This window comes from Triticum aestivum, chromosome 7A, assembly GCF_018294505.1.
Source record: "Triticum aestivum cultivar Chinese Spring chromosome 7A, IWGSC CS RefSeq v2.1, whole genome shotgun sequence".
NCBI classification, from domain to species: Eukaryota; Viridiplantae; Streptophyta; class Magnoliopsida; order Poales; family Poaceae; genus Triticum; species Triticum aestivum.
In genome coordinates this window covers 19734996-19755363 of record NC_057812.1, presented here as the reverse complement: position 1 = coordinate 19755363, position 20368 = coordinate 19734996, and the positions used below count along the sequence as shown (strand labels likewise).

Here is a 20368-nt window from a genome sequence, read left to right as displayed (position 1 = left end):
CTCGAATCATATCGTGTCTATATGAGCATACAATGCAAATGCAAAGTCGTACTATAATTTCACTCGCATGAAGTAACCATCAAGAACTGATTGAGCTTAAATTAATTATGTGACTGAATGATAAAGTTCAGGTGTATCTCATGTGAGGATGGATAATCATTCACCTGCATTGGTCAGGCATGGAAGAAGGCTTCACAAACAAAGGGTAATATCCATTTAAAGTCCACAAGGTAACAAACATAACTTTACTACTACTCACACATCATAACATGAGGTGCACAAAATTTTATCAACCTCATTCATACTAGTCATTCCACAATTATTCCTAGAGAGTTCAAAAGGGACCTGAAAGCATGACAAAGGCTTGATATTATCTCCGATCGCTACAGTCGGTGGTCCTTCGAGCCGTCTGTTTCCGGGTGGTGTGCCGTGGGGGTCTCTCAGTGCGGCTCCAAGATATCCGATCTGCCCTGACGGCTTGTGCCTGGGTGGTCCGGCCTGAAGGTCGATGACATGTGGACCGCTTGGCTTGCCCGGGGCCGTCGTCATTGGGCGGCATCGGGCGTGCCTGGGAGGAACCTATTGCGCGTGTGAAGGTGCAGACGGGCCCGCCTATCGGCGTCGTTGACCCGCATCGGGTGGGTTTGGTGGCGACTGGTGAGGCTGCATCGTGCCTGTAGCGCTGGCTTGCACGTCGGGCCTTCCTATCAGGGTTGTACGCATCATGTCGATGTAGTTAGCCCGCTTTAGCAGACCCTGTGCCATGGTTGTAGACCTGTGCGACCCAGGTGTGGAAGCTCCATGACGGGTGGACCACCTGACGCGCCCAGGGCCACTATCATTAGGCGGCTTCAGACGCGCCCCGCCTACGTGTGAGCGCCTAGCTAGACCCGCCTGTCAGCTTCTTAGCCCCATCCGTCTGGCTTGGTCGCTACAGTTGATGGTCCTCCGAGCCGTCCGTTTCCAGGCGACGTGCTGTGGGAGGGGGGGGGGTCTCTCGGTGCGGCTTCGAGCCATCCAATCTTCCCGGATGGCTCGTGCCTGGGTGGTCCGGCTGAAAGGTCCATGACACGTGGACCGCTTGGCCCGCTAGGGTCCACCATCATTGGGCGGCGTCGGCCGCTCGGGAGGGACTTGTCACGTGCACGAAGGTGCAGACAAGCTTGCCTATCGTCCTCGTCGACCTGTGCCAAGCGGGTTGGGTGGCGACATGCGAGGCTTGCGCCGCGGCTGCAACACCAACTTGTGTGTGGGACCTCTCTGTCGGGGTTGTACGCATCGTTCCTTTCTGGTTAGCCTGCTTTACTCAACCTTGTGCAGAGGCCGTAGAGCCGGCTCATGCACGGGCCCATCTTGATAGGCCCGTTGGCTGTGTCAGATGTGCGCGTGGTGCCCTGGACATCGGCCATGGTGCACACAGGTCTCATATTCATCTCGAAGCCTTCTTAAATGTCCGGGCTGTTTGGTAACACTCATAATCATCTCATATATGGGATGAGTATAAAGAGTGGTCGGGCGTGTCCGGTCAGTGGGCCTGCGTCCATCACATAGGATTGGGTCCACATAGAGCATCTTTTTCTTTCTTTATTATTTCTTTTCTTTGTCTCTCTCCTTCTCCATCAATCACATGCATGTGACCGGACATATAAGGAAAAAGTAAGGAACATGGCTGCGTGAACAGAAAAATAGAGAGTCAAAGCGGACACGCCCGGATGCTGACCGGGCGCGTTCGTGCGCGTAGGGGCCAAATTTGTGCAGTTCGACTGTAGATGCCCTTATGTTCCTATTGGGTGAGAACAAATTTACCGCTGATGAGTTGCAAACTCTACACATGACGTACTGTTCTATCCAACTTCTTGATAATTAAAATGTTGTTTAACTGGCCAAGTAAACACGAAAATTCCAACTGTTTCAGGTATGTCAGGTACACCCACTCTGTATCTCTCAGTAAACTCCCCACACAAAAAGTGTTTCCTCTTTATTTTCTCATCATGCTAGGTTTAACGCTGTAAAATTCAACGCTGACAATCACAGTTCATCCGGCAGCCTTCCGGGCTCAATTTTGCATTGAGCCGGATAGCCGGGTAACTGGTTTGTTGATAGAGGTGCACACAAAAAGATAGGGGTGCACCCAGTAACAGAGCGTTTGGGATTGTTGCTGTAAGGCCTCTCCCTGCCATCTTGGAAAAATGTCAAGCGTATCATGTTTTACTGATAAGGTTGTGGTGTTTCCAGTGATCTGAAGTGATTGTGTGCCGTATTGTTTTACACCATTGTTGCAAACCTAAAGTTATTGCGCTGATTCAGGCGTAAAGTATCTGGTCTACTGCCTTGATGGTGCCGTGAGATCGCAGCTGCGTAAGCTTTCGTAGTTTTTGTGCTGCGTGGAGTGTCTGTGTGACCATCTACCTTTTTTTTTTGACCCAACACCGTAGAACAAAATGTTCTAGGGTAAATCAATTAAACCATCTACCTTCGTATGACTATGTTTACAGGCCTCTGTTTTTGTTGTCTTGTATATATGATGCATTTATTGTGAAGGTCTTGGTGAATGAACAGAATATTAGCAAACAACAGTATATCTGTCCATAATTTTTCTCACCGACACAATAGTCCTTGAATATCTGGCATAAATATAGCGTGCCTACTATATTCTAGATTACTGCAGATGAGATGGGAAACCTTCAAAGGTATTGAGGCCTCACAGTATGAAGCTCCCATTAGGCTCACCATTTTCTACAACGATAAAAGTGTGGATGTGTCAGCTTGGATAGAATGTCAAGCCTCCATTTGCTGCTAAACACATATACCTGGCTTGCAAGGGGAGCTCTTGTGCGATGTTCTGTGCGTCAAAATGTCCCCCGGATCCACAGAGCGTTGCTACCTAGGCCGGTCCAACTAGAAGAAACAGTGACCGAAAAAAAAACACTGCTGCGATCAACGAGGCCGACCTGGTCACTGCAGCTGGTGCTTTTTTTTATTTGGGAGCATTTTTTTGAAAATATGAACTGACTTTTACGAAATATAATATTTTTTGATAATGGGAACGATTTTTTGAATGTGTTGAAATTCTAAAAAAATTCGGAGCATTTCTCCCAAACGTGAAAATTTGATGGTAATATGATATATTTTTTCAAAAACACAATTTTTTTGAATATGTGTTTTTCTTGAAACGGAACCAATTTTGTGATGCGGAACAAAATTTGATAGCAGGAATTTTCTGAACATTTTTCTGAAAATACGAACATTTGTTGAATCTATGATTTTTTTTAACTGGAACATGTTTTGAAGTTGCAGAACAAAATTCTAAAATATGATTATTATTTTTATCTCCTGAAAAATTCCTGAATATACGATCATTTTTTTGAATCTGAACAATTTCTGAAAAGGTATAGTTTTGAATTCCAATTTTTTTTAAATAGCGAACGTGTCGGAAAAAGCAAACAATTTTTGAACACTGTATATTTTTTAAGAAGGAAGTTTTGTGAAGACAAAAAACAACTGATAAAAGACACAACCAAAAGGTGAACATAAAAAACCGAGTAAAAATCGAATCTGAACCTACTAAACAATTGATCCCAAATCGATGAACTCTGTACAGGCAAAATGGCCGGACTGTTCAGTTGCTCGCTCGACTCCTGCTGTGCGATTTGGCGTTTATCTGGCGCAAATGGACTGGTTTTATAAGCTTCTATGCGGATTTTATTTCTTTGATTTGCTTTTTTGTCTTTTTCTTACGGTTTTCATATGTTTCTATTTTTTATTTTTTTCAAATACATGCCGATTTTTTAAATACATGTTATACATATTTCGTATAGACACAAACCATTCTTTATTCACGTTGAAAATTTCTTCTAGAACATGATGGATATTGTTTTTGAAATACATGTTGAATATTTTGTCAGATACATGCAAAAAATCTCTCAAATACACAGTGAAGATTTTTTGAATAGTATGATACATTTTTTATAAAATTACATTAGCAGTTTTTTACATTGCATAATTTTATAAAATGTCACAAACATATTCTTGAAACACGTATTGCTTTTAAATGCCATAATACTTTTGTAATATATGCAATATTTTTTTAGTTACATGGATTTTTTTCAGTGCATTAATATTTACATTCAAATGTGATGAGCATATTTTTGAACACATGAACATTGTGTACATATTTTTTTAAGAATACCACGAACATGTTTTTAACATATGAACATTTTTTTAATGTAATCAATGTTTTTAAATGCTAACAATAGTTTCTAACAGTTGCGTGGACATTATTTTTACAATTCATGAACATTTATTAAATGTTTTGCAAATGAATGCTTTTAAAAACTTGAATAAATTAATTTATTTAATATATGCATTTAGAACATTTTGAAAATATAGAAAAACTAAAACAACAAGAAAGAATAAATAACAATATATTTTGAGGAAAAATAACAAATGAATAAACCAAGTGACAGGTCCCTACTAGGCCAGTTCATTAGAGGCTGCCCTGATATAGCTTACCACTCATACCAAGTGGTATATCTTGCTTATTGCCAAACTTATTGTCAGCTCGCCTAAGGGCGACGCTAGATGGGCTGGCTCAGAAGCGGCCAGGTGAACTGCGATTCTCATCAACTTTTATTTTTCGTTTTTATAAGCTATTCAATCCATTTTTCATTTCATTCTTATTTTTTATTCTGTACCCTTTGCTTTCATTTCCGTTCTTTTATTTTATTTTTCTGTTTCCTGGTGTACATTTTGTTTTTTTTCTTTCTTCTATACAAGTGAATTTGTATTCAAAAGAAGTTTTCAATTATATAATTTTTTCTCCCGCTTCATTGTGTATTTATAAATTGTACATCAAGTATTTAAAAAATATCCATCTTTTCTTTGGACATGTTCATCATGTATTTTTAAATAAATAGTGAACATTGTTTTAATATCCGGTGTTTTTCTTAAAATAAACTATGAACTTTTTTTAATACCAGGTGACGTAAAATAACACACGATGAACATATTTTGAACACAATGAACTTTTTTTAAACTTCATGAACTATTTGAAATATGTGATGTTTTTTTAACACAATGACATTTTCCGAGGTATGCGATTAATATATTTTAAACACATGTTGAGTATTTTTAAGATGCATGATGAACCTTTTCATAAAATACATTCAAGATTTTTAATTACCTACTAGCATTTTAGTAAAAGTAGTTAAAATATTTTCTAAATATATATTGAAATTAAACCCGCAAGGATTAAAATGAGACTATCTTTGTTAATGATACATTACTTGGTATTTTGTTTGGTAGTTTTTCTCCTTGGATTACACACATGTTGCTATCCAATACACAAGTGTTGTTCTTTATGGGGAAAAATTTCCGATCTATTCATCAACTTTCAAGATAGTCCAAAGAACATCAAAAGTAGAAATTACATCCAGGTCTGTAGAGCATCTTACGACGACTACAAGTACTGGAGCGAGCCGAAGGCGCTCTCCTTTCATCGCCCCTCCCTCATCTGAGCCGGGCAAACGTTGTTGTAATAGACAGTCGAGAAGTCATCGTGCTAAGACCCGACAAGCCCAACGTAGCAGAACAGCAACCACCGCCATTGAAGAGAAGCATAAATCGGAATGATCGAATTTTTAGACCCACGAAGACAGACAAAATGGATATTAGATCCACATGGATCCACTAAAGACAAATGCCGACCGAATCCTGTGAGATCCGTCTAAGACAAACCCCCACATGTCATTCAAGGATGCTAAAAGCACCACTGGGGCAAGGGATAGGCGGGGACAACCTTATTCCATCTTGAAGGAGCCGCCGCCGCGTCACCTCTTTGAGCAGGACACAAACCCTAATAAAACTCAGAAAAGCATCCAATGGGCAATGGTCGGGATCCATCACGTCTCCATGGCCCTAAGGCCACAGGAAACGAGGCAGACTGCCGGCGGCACCAACGGGAGGCACGAGAAACCCTAGCAGCTGGGTATCCTTGTGTATGAGCGAAGCAATCCCACAATTATTGCATTGGTTAATCATCAAAAACAAATTATTGCATTAACTAGGATTAAGGAATGTGTACGATACTAGTACACAACTTATTGCATTCTTATTCTTCGAAAAGATTATACAATTAATTAGGATCAATACGTGAGTATTGCCCAGATTCGTTTATTTTGTAAAGAGAAGTCAGCTGGTTCATGGGATCATTTTTAAAAGTGGTTGGTTACACATTGTACGAGAGATTCCTTGAAATCTCATGGGAATATGTACGTTGTCATGGGATGCCATCGACGATCGAGGCCATATGCATGTTACTGTAACATGCATGCCAGCCACAGCCCGGTAGGTCATAGACTAATAGAAATTGCTGCGTCGTTTGTTTGTATGTTCAGCATAGCAAGGATTAGATATTGCAGATCGAGCCAGTAGTCTCTGATTGACCACACCGGCGACCGGGAAGGCCATGGCGGCCGAGCAGCTCCTCCAGCGTCGACCGGGTTGCTTGGTGCTTCTTTTCCTTCTCCTGGCCTCCGTGATGATGTGCCCTCTCGTTTGGTCCTCACCGCCGACTACCGTGGGTCGGCCGCCGGAGCTAACCCTCCTCGCCGGAGCGGCAGAGAAGGGCGCAGGTACGCATAGTATCATGTATTCAAGTGAGGGCTAGCATCGGCCGCTAATTTGAGTCAGTTAGCTTCTTCCAAAGTTTCGTTTTGCTTCGACACATCTCTAAATTTTAGCGATTTCTTATGCAAAGCAAAATCATGTTATAAGAGGGGTGTAGGGGAAGAAAATCATTCACATATCCACTGATTTCCATGTACACTGGCTGCTTACACTTGCATATATATTGGCGCTGTGAACTGTGATCCCATATATACATTTCAGTGTGCTTGGATGGAAGCCCGCCAGCTTACCAATTGGAGAGAGGCTTTGGCTCTGGATCTCACAGCTGGCTCGTCTATCTAGAGGTTACTATCCTTCATATTGTTTCTTATGACTGCTAGTTGCTTCACACCTCGGTTCAAAATGCCTGACCTGCTAGAGTGTTTGAAATTAATTTAATCCATGTTTAACCACCAGCTAATACAAATTTACTTATAGTTTAATTTACTGTATGTACTTTTCATTCGCATATCTACACCAAGATTGATGCTAAACGTTGCTTACTAATTAAACACCACGCAAAAGGTAGAAATATATCATCTATTTCGGACCAGCGAGTAAATGCGGTGTTTCCCAGGGAGGAGGGTGGTGCAGCACCGTTGAGGCTTGTTCGAAGCACACAAAATCCGCGCTTGGTTCATCTAACTTCATGGAAGCGGTGCAGTATGCTGGAATTTTCAGCAATGACCAGAGCCAAAATTCTGGTAATCTGCAATGTTCTGTTATTCTTGCATAGTTTGGTTGATCAAAGCTTTTACTCGGCCTGAGTTCCATTTCTTAGTTGCCGCCTACCTATCTTGAATATGTTTGCCAGCCGACCTTGCACTAGTTCTGATTACTTACATTATTATCAATTAGATTTCTACAACTGGAATAAAGTTTTCGTGCGATATTGTGATGGGGCGTCATTTTCTGGGGATGCAGAGTACGAAGATCAAGTAGGGCTATTTTCTTTTTGTGCTCTCGTTTGATATTCCACTGTTTGCTTATTTTCTTAATTACAATGATACGTTGTATTGTTCTGTCACTTCTGTCACTTAATGGATGGTGTTATTAGGATGGAAATAAGCTATTCTTCAGAGGGTTGCGCATATGGGAAGCAATCATTGACGAACTCATGGAGAAAGGACTTGCTAATGCTAAACAGGTCATAGATAACAACAATTTACTAATATTTCAATGTTGTTGTGTTCTAAGCTACCAAGAAGCATATATTTCTTGCGATTCTTGAACAATAATTGACCATGTGAACTATCATCGTCGATCAGGCCCTCCTTGCAGGTTGTTCTTCTGGTGGTTTAGCCACACTACTGCATTGTGATGATTTTAATGCACGCTTTCCTCCGAAGGTTGCAGTTAAATGCTTTTCTGATGCTGGATTTTTTCTTGACAAGTAAGGCCACTCTTAGAACTAAATAAATATAGGTCACTTGCTATTCCACTCTACATGTTTTTACGTGTTAATTACTTTTCTTCGGCAGAAAGGATATGGACGGAGAAAGGTTTATCCGGTCCGTGTACAATGGGGTTGTTCACCTCCAGGTGAGCTGCTTTGGAGACAAATACTTTAAACCAAAAAGAAACATTTCTTAGTCTATGATTGATCTAGCCTTGTGTTTAGCCCTCTTCTAATTTGTGTTGCATTTTTTATATTAAAAAGGCTATAATGTGATATGTAAAACCTTTATTATGTTTTATCTTTATATGTGGTTTACTACTTATGCCAACATTCATGCATTGTCAGTTTGTCACTGAGTCTTTTCTTGCTGATGAATTTCTTTCAGAATGTTAACAAAGTTTTGCCCAAGGACTGCCTCGCAAAGATGGAACCACTGGATGTACGTAGTTAATTAGAAGTCCCGAACCATTGTTTACTTCAATTTTCTTGCACACACAGATTTTCTTGTGTCTTGCTCACTAGTAATTGAACAGAATCATTTGCTGACGTACTTAATGCATGTTCCTAGTGTTTCTTTCCTTCTGAGCTTATTAAGAGCATCAGCACCCCCACTTTTATTCTCAACTCTGGATATGACTCTTGGCAGGTAATTAAGTGTCAACTGATCCTTATATTTATGAATTCCTTATATTCATTTCTCTTGTAAGCATGCATCTGTCTGGACTAAAAGTTCTAATTAGCTATATATTTACACATTCTCCTTGTTGATCTGTAGATAAAAAATGTACTAGTACCAGATGAATCCTCTCCTGAAAAGTCATGGCTTACTTGCAAGGCTAACATCAGAGACTGTGATTCCACACAAATCGAAGTCCTCCATGGTGGGTGCATCTTTTCTCTCTAGCATCGGGTAGGAATACTAGCGTTCGTGTTTTCTGAACAACATTCTACATCTAGGATTAAAGAGAACAATGGTGGGTGATCTGAAAGTCGTCCAAGATAAGGAGGAGTGGGGATTGTTCATTGATTCGTGCTTCACCCACTGCCAAACACCATTTAGAATCTCATGGGATTCACCAATTTCCCCAAGGCTTGGAAATAAGGTAGACTCTTCTTTATGGGTGTGTTTATCAAATAACTCGATATCTAGGATGTAAAATATTCATCACTATTATTTATGAAGTTATTTCTTTGATGCAACATATACATGTTTATAGTTTGGATTGTTAGCTTTTGCTTTTCATTCTGCCGATCAGACGATTGCACAAGCTGTTGGAGATTGGCACTTCAGCAGAGGCCAAAGATTAGAAGAGATCGATTGCGACTATCCATGCAACCCAACATGCAGCAGCCAGTTGCCTTCCTAATTTAATTGGTACTATATATAACAACAATTGAGGGCCTTGTTTATACGTGAACTAGAGAAAGTTGGCACAATAAGAGATTTGGTTTTGGATATATATAACCATATGGAAATATTCATTAGGGTTTGTACAATAGCCGAGAGTTCCAGCGTAATTTCTGTTTGTTGCCATACTAGAAAAATATATTAAATACCAAGCATGGTTGTTTGACGAGGTTTTGATTGCACTATGTTTTTTGTGTGTGGGGAGAGATTGCACTATATATTATTTTTTATGGTTTTGCAAACCTAAGTTGCTTCATATTTTTCATATATCTAAGTTTGACGCACTTAGCCGTTTGATATATCCATGCTGAGTGAAATTGAATGAGGGTTAAAGACATGCTACTAAAGGTGGCCGTTGAAGCAATGAATGAGATACACATGATATCTTGGTTTTTATCAAAATAAAGCATGATACCTTGGTGAATACATGTTGTACGTGGCAAGTCAAATGTTGGCACGGTAGATTCTAAAGCATAAAGACCACCATCGAATAGCCAGCCCATCCATGATTTCAAATCATAACTTGAAGACGTGAGCATCAGAAACACATGCTACAACCTGATTGAGAAGAATAAAACCACTAGAACCATTAATGACAGGTATTCTGGTATGAAAGTTATTCAAAATCAGTCATATAGCAACATCGATGAAGATGAACTTATGGGGTTTTCCAAGCCGAACACAAGAGTTGATAAAGCTTATGTAAACATATCGATTACATAAACGACAGCCTAGCCGAATAAATACAAACATTGTGTTATACCCAACACATACATCTATCTCTACATCTCTAGGCTCTTGAGGATCAAGGGAAGACCAAACTTGGGTCATAGAGTGATCACGTCCATGGAGATATTGATGTACCTAGGAGATAAGGAGAAGGAGAACCTTTGAAGAATCATAGTAATCATGACCTTGGCCTGATCATTCTGAAGTTCTGTCCAATGGATGGTCTTGGTCCACTAGAAATTACGAGAACCCATTTCGATGCTTTGCTGCCCTCGTCACCCCTTTCTTACCTGAAATGTTTCTTCTCCCTAGATCTCCTTTTCATGACGTATCATTGAGATGGGGATCGTCATGAGCGTGCCTTGAGGCACTTTGATGCCACTGATCTCGAGATTTGAACCCTCCTTCCTCTGAATGACCGAAACGGGGGCGTATAACCTAAGAGTTTCTAGTAGGAACATGTTGACCAACTTTAGTTTGTTGAGAATGTTGGCAGTGGGAATCTCATTGCCACACCCTCTCATCACTTCCTCCTTGAGATTTTGCTGCCATTGGATGTGTGCTCCGCAGGAACATGGCCCATGTAAGCATGTCCGAGCTAGTGTCATGCCTGTGAAGAGGAAGGTATTGCACTCATCTATGATGTCATCCATTCTTAGAAGTGGGTCATGACTGTGGTCCTGTGGTGTGCACGCCTCTAACATTAGCCTGAGCATATCGTTTTCGTAGCCGTTGGTGTCATTGGTTCCAAGCTGACTTTTGATGATGTCGTGAGCATGCCCTTCTCCTCCATATCGAGTTTCCATATCTTGAGATTATTTTTGGTTGGAAGGTACCTGAAGATCAAATTTGATCATAAACACAGTCATGCATGATTATTTTCACTCAACTATGTGAAACTACATACTAGTATTAATGTTTCATTGATTGCAAGCGAATGACCAACTGAAAAAGGAAGTCATTAATTAATTTAACAATTTTGCTTACCCCAATATCGGGATTTGGACAACGTTGTAAACAACGGAGAAAGCAAGAAACTGGAGGTCCATCTGTGCCAAACAGACTTGTTTGTCCACTTTATAGCTACATCCAAACGTCGTGTGAGCGATGATATCCGTGGTTAGCTCCTCAAACTGGTTGCTCAGCTCAATCTCAGCCTCACCGTCTCCCTTGTCCGCCTTTTCTTTCCACTCTGACATGATCAGCCCGCCACAATTTGACAAGTTCGTCATCATCATCTCTCACTCATACCAAAATTAACATGTCATCCCTTGAGTTGGACACAGGACTACACGTCGTGTCGTTCATGCAAAGTGATGTACGTAGGTGTTGAAAGCATGTATGTACCTTGAGCTTGTGATGCTGATGGCGGGGTGGACAATCTTGCGTTGGTGCTTCCGCTCGTCGGTGGAGTGGGTGGCGTGCGTGACCACTGGGAGGGAATCTGTCGCTTGTTTGGTGCCCTAGCAAGCAGAAGATGCCAGGTTGGCTACCTAGGTTGGCAATTCCTATTCTATGCTCACGACGTAGAATTGATGCCCAAATCACAAAGGATGTGCAATGAATGGGCTAGCCCATGCTCTTTCGATTTAATCTGTCTCGTGTTTTTGTACATGATTTCTTCCGTGTTTTCCGATTTCGTTTTTGGGATTTCGTTTTTCCTTATATTCGTATCATTTCCTACCATTTCATTTTTAGTTTTTAGTTTCTTTCTTCATATCTTCTTTTTCTGTATCGACTTTCTAGTGCACCGGCACTTCTATGTTTTCATTAACATGGGAGATTTTTTTTAATTTGATACTTTTTACATTCAAAATATTTTTAAAACTCATGAATATTTCTAAAATTGGGTAAAATGTATGAATTTGGTATGTTCTTAAAAGTTAGTACATCTCATAGTTCAAGAAATTTAGTACATTAAAAAAACTGGATTAAAAAACGAACGGGAAAATTAGGATGGAACTTTTTCCAAAAAATCCGGACATAATGATTTGTGTGAAATGTATGATAAATGGGTCAGGCCAATATTGCGGGGTGAGCGATTTGCTATCCTATTCTAAGATACGGGCATACGGGAGCTCCTATTCTGCACGCTGCACACTGCAAAAAGGTGCAGCGCGCACCCCATGGCCCCCCACGCTGTGCCGGCACAGGGCTGGGCGGGGCTACCTTGTTGTCTTTTTCATTTGTGTTTTGTTTCGTGTTTCCATTTCTGATTTCGTTTTTGGCTTCTTTAAAAAAGTTTGGGATTTAAAAAAAATTAGAATTTTAAAAAATATTCACTAATGCAAAAAAATGTTAACATCACAATTTCAAAAACATGATTTTTTTATTTTGATGATTATTTTTTTAGAAATTTTGACGAACAATAATTGATTTTTTATAATTTACAAGCAATAAAAATATTTTTTTATGAACATTTTTTGTATTTAATGAATAAAACTAAAATTGAATGAACATTTATTTGAATTTGATGAACACAATTTGAATTCAAGACCTTTTTTTTGTATTTGATGATTTTTTTTAAAAATAATGATTTTTTAGAAATATGATGGATATTTCTTGAATTCAATGAAAAAAATAATGAATTTGAAAATTTTTCACCCCAGATTTGATTTTTTTATATTGAAAAAAAGATTACCAATTTGCAAAAATGTTCGTTGATCTACAAAAAAATGAAAAAAAAATAAAACCCGGTTTGTGAACATTCTAGAACCTTCATAAAATCGGAAGTGTGCTAATTGGGCCGGCCCTCTTGTACGCATCGCGGATCCGGGCGGTACGCACTCGGTCACTGTCGGGTGACCTACGCGCAAAATAGGATCCTGCGGGCATAGAATAGAAGCACCACTGCCTAGGTCATCATGGCTGGATCTTTTCGGTGTGCAAAATCCAAGGCCGAAAGAGGAGCTCGGCTTGCTTTTCTAATATTTTGGACCAAGCCCAACTCGCACCCAGGTCTAGATTCATCGAAATCACTAGTTAATGTATCATGAAATCATATAATATAGCAGTTCTTTCAATTTATGTAATTTTGTCATGAGTTTAGGAGTTCCAACTTTAAGACTCACAATTTAGCGAAGCATGTTTTGATTTGAGGGGTGGGCCACCATGTTTGGTTAGGACACCCTGGTGCTCTTTTGTCCGTCCCTACAAACATTGTGACGATTTGAACAAAGCTTCCGGAGATTGTCTAAAAAACCTAGTTAAGGTATACAATTGCAAGGTCACTCCCCACCTTTCTCAGCTGTTTGACAAGTGGTGCACTGACTGCGCGCCACTTGTTGCAACCGTAAGTTTTATCTTCCTTTCATAGATTCGTTTATTCAAAATGTTTTATCTCTTCAACCATTCATCCAAATACCGAACCATTTTTTCATTGGATTTCTCTCGTCGAGATCTTCTAAATTAGATCACATGTTAATATGTTTCGGTGATTTTTTTTTCACAAAAAAGGGAAAACAAAAAAATAAACAAAAGAATCCAAAACATAACGAATACCCAAAAAACCGGCAATAAAAAGGAATACCAAAAAAACTCGGAGCTGAGAAGCACGGTTGCTGTTTTCACTTTTTTGGAGAAGCACATGCGGTGCTTTTCCCTTTTTTAGGAGAAGTACGTGTTGTGCTTTTCCCTTTTTCGGGAAGCACAACTGTATTTCTGGCAAAAGCACATGTTATGTCTCTTGCGAAAGAACACTGCTTCCAAAAAAACCCAGAGAAAACCAACCTTTTCGCTTTGAAACCTAGGAAAAACCAGGGAAAAATTCAAAAACTGAAAAAAATCATATGAAGTCTGAAAATGCGCGACACATGACATGTGGCAGCGGCTTGACGCACCACTTGGCGTGCTCCATTAGCAACTGAGGGTTCCATACTTAATCACATTGCGATAGCGTATCACATGCAGACGGCACCTACTCCCCCAGTGTTCCTGCCAAGTTTGAGCGTATTCTCCGAAGACGTCTGACACAAGTTGTAATTTTTCATGCCAGCGAGCTCCCGAACTTCCGCCACATAGCTTGCTTGACACAACATGAATAAACCTGTGCGATGTGTGGCTTCGAGTCCCTGTTAGAGACGGCCGATGGCGCTCATGCTGAAGAGCTTATGCATATGTGCGTTGAACTCTTTGATCTCGTTCACGCACATGCGGTTGATCACCCGATCATATGCAGAGGCCAACGTACAGGTAGGATGATGCGTTCTCCCTCTGGTACAAAGCGTGTTGATGTGGGCACCACTCAAATCCCAGAGATGACATGCACGCGCCTAGCTTCGTGTAGCACACCCGTGTTGACGTTGAGGCGGTGCGCAACGAATTCGTAGACATAATGTTAGGATTTGGAGCCCTCCACGTATCTAACAAACAGTTGACTATTTCTCGTCTAGTTTCTTCACATGAGAGCCTACCTTCGTATGTGAGCCACACACCCAAGTGTGCATACGTAGTGCACATTGGGACTACGGTCATATAGAGCCTCGTACCAAGTGCTTCCGTTTAGATTGAGCATAGGTGACCACTTCAACAAATGTTCCAATACAAACGGCAAGCTTCACGCCCCCATGTCCGAGCAACTGCCTTGAACCTCGACGCTCGGATGCAAGCACACACCTGGCCACTGTCGGTCAACATACACGCACCTGTGGAGCCACTGTCGTGGCAGTCCCTGGTTAACTGGTGGGGCATAGATCTTCAGTGGTGCCCTCATAGCATCCCCTACTGATGCATGTGGCAACATTTGTTGAGGCCCTCCCGACCATGAACACTGCAGGATTGGGACCTCTGGTCGCGGTGCACAACTTCAAAGTCCTTGTATGAGATGCTGCTGTATATGTGGTTGTGGTGTCTCCACAGCTGCCTCCAGTCATCGATGCGCCTTTGATGCCTCCCGATAGTGTAACACTCCTGATGATTAGCTATGATGAACCCATGCTAATGATGCCATGTCATCACCTTTTTGCTAAGCCAATTGCCACTTGATAAAAATCAAAGTTAAAATCAAATTTAAATTGCAAATCAAATTATTATTTCTTCAAACAGAGAAACAAAAATGTTCGTTGGGTGGCAAATAATCACCAGGTGATTTTCATAAATAAATTAACCTAATTAAAACAGTGCCAGCTACATTAATTCGAGCCAGTTTAGTTTAAACAAGTACTTAAACATTTCAAAATAAATTCAAACTTGTTGGGATAGCTCAAATCTTTGCCTAACATTTATGCGCCAAATTTAATATTCAACTAAATTCATTTAGTATGAGATTAAAATGCAACGCAGAAAAGAATAAAGAAACAGAAAAAAGAAAAAGAAAATTACAAAACAGAAAAGAAAAAGGAAAAGAGAAACATACCTACTGTGCACTCTAGCCCACTTGCTACAGCAGCCTGCCCAGCCCACCCCTGAGGTTGTCTTCGACCTACTGCTCACCGAGGCGCGCTGGACGCCGCACGCGCGTCCATGGCTGAGATGGACACGCGCCGGTCATCCATCGGGTCTCCACAATGGATAAGGTCCCCCGGAACCCCTGATGAACCCTAGCACCTCCCCATTGCCCTCGCTCGCCCGTCTCCCTCCCAGGTTCGTTCGCGCCCGAGATGGCCGTCGCCGCCGCTGCTCGTCCGCGTGGCCACCGTCCTTGAATCGCCTCCGCTGTTTGTCCTGAAGATCCGCCTCAATGGCCTCTTCTTCTCCACCAACAACCGCATCTAGAGGAGCCCGAAGATGACCGAATCGACCGCGTGCTCAACCCCGGAGCCGCCTGCCGCCGTTGTCAACCATGTCGGCACCCGAGCGCCTCTGACCCTACTGGCTTGCCTGTATGATTCGCTGTGAGATCCCACATGCTTCCCCTCCCCCTGCTTGTTTTATTCCTCTAGCCGTCCCCTTAAGCTCCGAGCTCCGTCGTTGCTCGAGCTCGCCGCCGTCGCCATTACCGGGCACCCCAGTCGCTGCCGCTGGTGCATATCGACGCGCTACGTCGTTGCGGTCCCTTAGCATCTCCTCCCCGGCCAAATGGTGACCGGAATCGTCGACCCGCGCGTCGCCGCCGTTCTATTGGTCACCGACGTGCACCACCGCGCGCGCGGCCGGCTTAAACCGGCCAGTAGGTCACTGACGGTGGGCCCACAAGCCAACTAACTTAGTTAGCCACCTAACTAACCCCCTAACCCTATTGACCCCTAGGCCCCCGGCTAACTAACACGATTATCCCCCTGTTAATTTAATGTGTCAATGGCACCTGGGCCCCACCTGTCAATTGACCAGTTGACAGTCAGTAGTTGACTGCTGACTGGGCACTCAACAGGCCCCACTGACAGTGTCACACAACCACTGCCTGGGTGCACTTCTGGGTGTATCTACCAATTATCCATTTAATGATGTTCGAATTAAAATAAGTCCAGTAAATTCAAAAATTCATATAAACTTTGGAAATTCATAGAAAATAAAATCGGAAGTCAGATGAAAATAATGTATTTATGAAAAATGATCAGAAAAATGTAACGAATCTGAATATGCTATCCACATATCTGCCAGATCCATTTAACATAATGAACCTGAACATTTTGCATTAGGATGATCTGACTGAAAAATGCCTGGATCTAGGAAAATATTACCAGATATTTTCCCTCTCCTTTTAAAATATGCACGTAGGATAGCATAAGCAGTGATTGTTACTATTATTAATTTTATTGACAAAGTATCGTCAGAGTGCACCTTTGTTGGAGTTATATGTAGGAGAACATAAGCCATGATATAAGTAATTTATTGATTTTTTTTATGAAAGAATAAAAACCAAGATCGCTTTTGTGTTGCCATCTAAGGATAGTTATTGCATTAACTGCGAATAAGACATGTGTATTACTGACTCATTCCTCTCCAAGAATAAGACATGTAGATTTTGTCTTGAGTCAAATCTTTGAAGTTTGACCAACCTTATAGAAAAAAAGATCCTATTTACTCAATCAACATCACTATCATGAAATGTGTTTTTGCAATGTATTTACTTACCGGAGTTCTTTCTCGTTTTTTGTGTCAGCCACACCAAGTAGGTATCCGGTGAAATAATAGTGACTTAATTTGCTAGCGAGAAAATTTTGGAATGAAGGAGAAATATCTAGGTCGCTCGTGCATAACCCTCGATTATAGATTTTATCTAAAGTATTGTCATCATGACAATGTAAAATATTAGATGTTTGAGAAAAATATCTGAAAATCACTATCCACTATTTTTTATTTGCAAAACCACATAATGATCATATCCTTTGTTCTTAAATAGTAGCAACCGACTAACTATTTCTTTTCTAAGCACGTATCCCTTCTAGTCTTCCACTTCAACAAACTATGTATGTCCACCATGTCATCAACCTACCAAGCACTACATATTTTCCTGTGTATGTAGTCTTTCCTTGTTTTCGATATAGCTCACCATTCATGTCGAATGGTGTGCATACGGTCTATCCACATCACTAAATCAAGCATGACTACCATGTCATCATAATTGATCATCAAAATAATTCACGACATCAACTTAATTATCAATGTCTTAAGCCTATATATTTTTAGTAGTGTCCCTGCGGTTATGCACGAATTATTTCCTAGTTAATTAACTGGATGTATCTAGTCCACATGCTAAGGATAACTAAATCGATCCTGACTATACTTATTGCGTTTTGTCATTTATTTTTTTCTTGACGTATAGTCAGGATGCACCTTTCGTGGAGTTGTTTCTCCTCCTTTTCTTGGGCACATGCGCAATAAGTAGATACGTGGGACAACATAAGCCATGATATAATTCAGTCAAAATACTTCTCGAGGACAGAAAACACCAACTTGGCTTGTGTGTTGCCCTCAGACAGTTATTGCATTAACTATGAGTAGGACGTGTGTAGTAGTTACTGCTTCCACCCCAAAGTATGAGGCATATTTTTCTCAAGAAAATTGTTTTGGTTTGACCAAGTCGATCAGTATCACTAAATCGATATTGAAATATGTTTTTATAGTGTATTTATTTATCAGAGTTATTTCTTGTTTTCGCTTGCGGCACAACATGTAGATATGTATGGACACAAGATCAATTATAACTCATGATTAAAAAAATTGTATCAAAGGAGAAAAAAATCCAGGTTGCTCACCTATTGCCGCTGACATAAGTCATCAATTTTTCTTAAGTCATAGATTTTTTTCTTAAATCATTGGCTTAGTTTGACCAATTTCATGGAAAAAGTATCAACATCTACAACACAAATCAATATCATTAGACCTATCCTCAAATTTATATTTATATTGTGATTATTTCCTTGAGTTATGTTTATTTACTTTTCACATCAACTTAGCAAGTTGTACAAGTGGGTACCGATTGCCGCAAGCGAAAATAGTTTTGGAGAAAATATATAGACATACCAGGCAACCTTTCCGGAAAAGAAAGTGAAAAGTAATGTCCCTTCGTGTCATGTGCCACGGTTACGGTGCCTGGCTACTTGGGGCCGTACAACCACCTTCAGCAAACAGGATTCAACATTTCTCTCCCCGTTTTTTCTGTATACGTAGTTCCTTAAAAAAGAACGGCCAGCGGTTCATGTCAATACATTTGTTTCAACATAAGAGTTTAATGAGACGGTACCCAGCGTGGGAGAATCAACAACATCATCACGTACGAACAAACAGTGACGTGACGTGACCTGCATGTAGTATTTGGTATTTTCAATATCAGATCAGTGTTTAATTAAAACCGTACCCTACCGCACACCAACATCGTCTCATCAATTCGCAGCTACTAACAAAAATCATCAAACAGAAAACCCCGAAAGTTTGAGACTTATCGGCGTCCTAAGAAAAGGCCAACTGTCCATGTCAATACAATTTTTTTCAACATCGGAGTTTAATGAGACGGTAACCTGCTGGGAACAAATAGTGACGTGACGTTTCAACATCAGATCAGTGTTTAATTAAAACCGTACCCTACCGGGTACCAGCATCGTCTCATCAATTTTCAGCTAACAAAAATCATCAAATGAAAAACCCTTGACCGCTGACTACAACTGCAAGCACTAGCTAGGCTAAATAGTGGCCAATCATTTAACATGTGACTGGTTTTTCCTTTTTGTTATGTGTTGGTTGCCTTTTCTTTTCCCTGCCAAACAAAAACACGGTATCTAATACTAAAACAGTTTAACAATTTTTTAAGGAATAATACATTTTAAAAACCAGTCGCTTAGATAATATAGAAAAACAGCCTTTTTAATAAAGTGGAGGGAAAAGTATTTTCCTCATAGATCAGTTAAGTACTCCCTCTGTAAACTAATATATGATACATCTTATATTATCTTAGTTTACGGAGGGAGTAGAAGATAATTGCCCAGTTAATTAACGAAAAACCAGGCAAAAACCGTTACAACATGAATCTCCACAACCACCTTGGCAGACAAACAAACGCCCACAAGCAGCTACAAGTACAAACCGCCGACATGGATCACAACATCGCATAGGAACCCCGACGAAATACATGAACAAAGACATCGGACACGACAACCCCCAAAAAAGAGAACCATCCATCAAGCAGGCACATACGCCTTTCCAATGGTGCCACTCTTCTTGCTTTTGAGCCCAGGTGATTGTCCTTTGGAATGCCAAAACAATGGTTAGCCCACACCCTCTTTCTCTTGTGCCTCATTATGTCTCCTTTAGGAGGTAACCAATCATCTTGCCAAATCCAAGGCTAGCAACCTCCAAGCTGACAATTAATTGTAGATCTTTTTAACGAAAAAGCCCCCAAAATGGGTGCCAATGGCTGATGGGCTCAGGTGAGTCACGAGTGGAAGACACCAGCACACAAACCTCCACTCCACGAAAACGGGCTCCGGTGGTATTGTGGGTGACGACATAACCACCGTTTGAGGTCACAAGTGAGTCCACATATATGGTTAACTAGACGAAGTGGCCCCTCACACACCGTCTGTTGCTCGGGCAGGATCTGCAACACTGAACCACCACCTAGACGATGTCCCCGCTTCTAGAGGCAGCCAATACAGTAAACAACAGACTATATAAGTGCAAGCAATGAACGCACCAAAAACACCCATATACGTACACATAATAAACCATCATAAACAACCACACATACCTAACCAAGCATCATGAGCCTCAAAGTTTCAAAAAGAAGCAGC

At 40.9% G+C, this 20368-nt stretch overlaps 1 protein-coding gene across 1 annotated transcript; it reads left to right on the top strand.

Annotated features, from left to right (window-relative positions):
• Positions 1-6431: 6431 nt before the first annotated feature.
• On the top strand, positions 6432-9623 carry LOC123152621 (pectin acetylesterase 5-like). Its single transcript, XM_044572121.1, has 12 exons — positions 6432-6632; positions 6889-6971; positions 7244-7370; positions 7525-7604; positions 7724-7813; positions 7935-8059; positions 8148-8208; positions 8451-8504; positions 8634-8711; positions 8841-8946; positions 9023-9168; positions 9322-9623. The coding sequence occupies exons 1-12, from the start codon at positions 6467-6469 to the stop codon at positions 9430-9432; spliced, it is 1227 nt and encodes a 408-aa protein (XP_044428056.1). The 5' UTR covers positions 6432-6466; the 3' UTR covers positions 9433-9623.
• Positions 9624-20368: the final 10745 nt, after the last annotated feature.

Bases quoted from the DNA above. Each gene is read 5' to 3' on its own strand.
- LOC123152621 (XM_044572121.1), top strand. From the start codon at position 6,467: ATGGCGGCCGAGCAGCTCCTCCAGCGTCGACCGGGTTGCTTGGTGCTT. The intron at 6,972-7,243 runs GTTACTATCCTT...GGTGTTTCCCAG, and splicing joins GCTGGCTCGTCTATCTAGAG to GGAGGAGGGTGGTGCAGCAC. The intron at 8,209-8,450 runs GTGAGCTGCTTT...AATTTCTTTCAG, and splicing joins ATGGGGTTGTTCACCTCCAG to AATGTTAACAAAGTTTTGCC.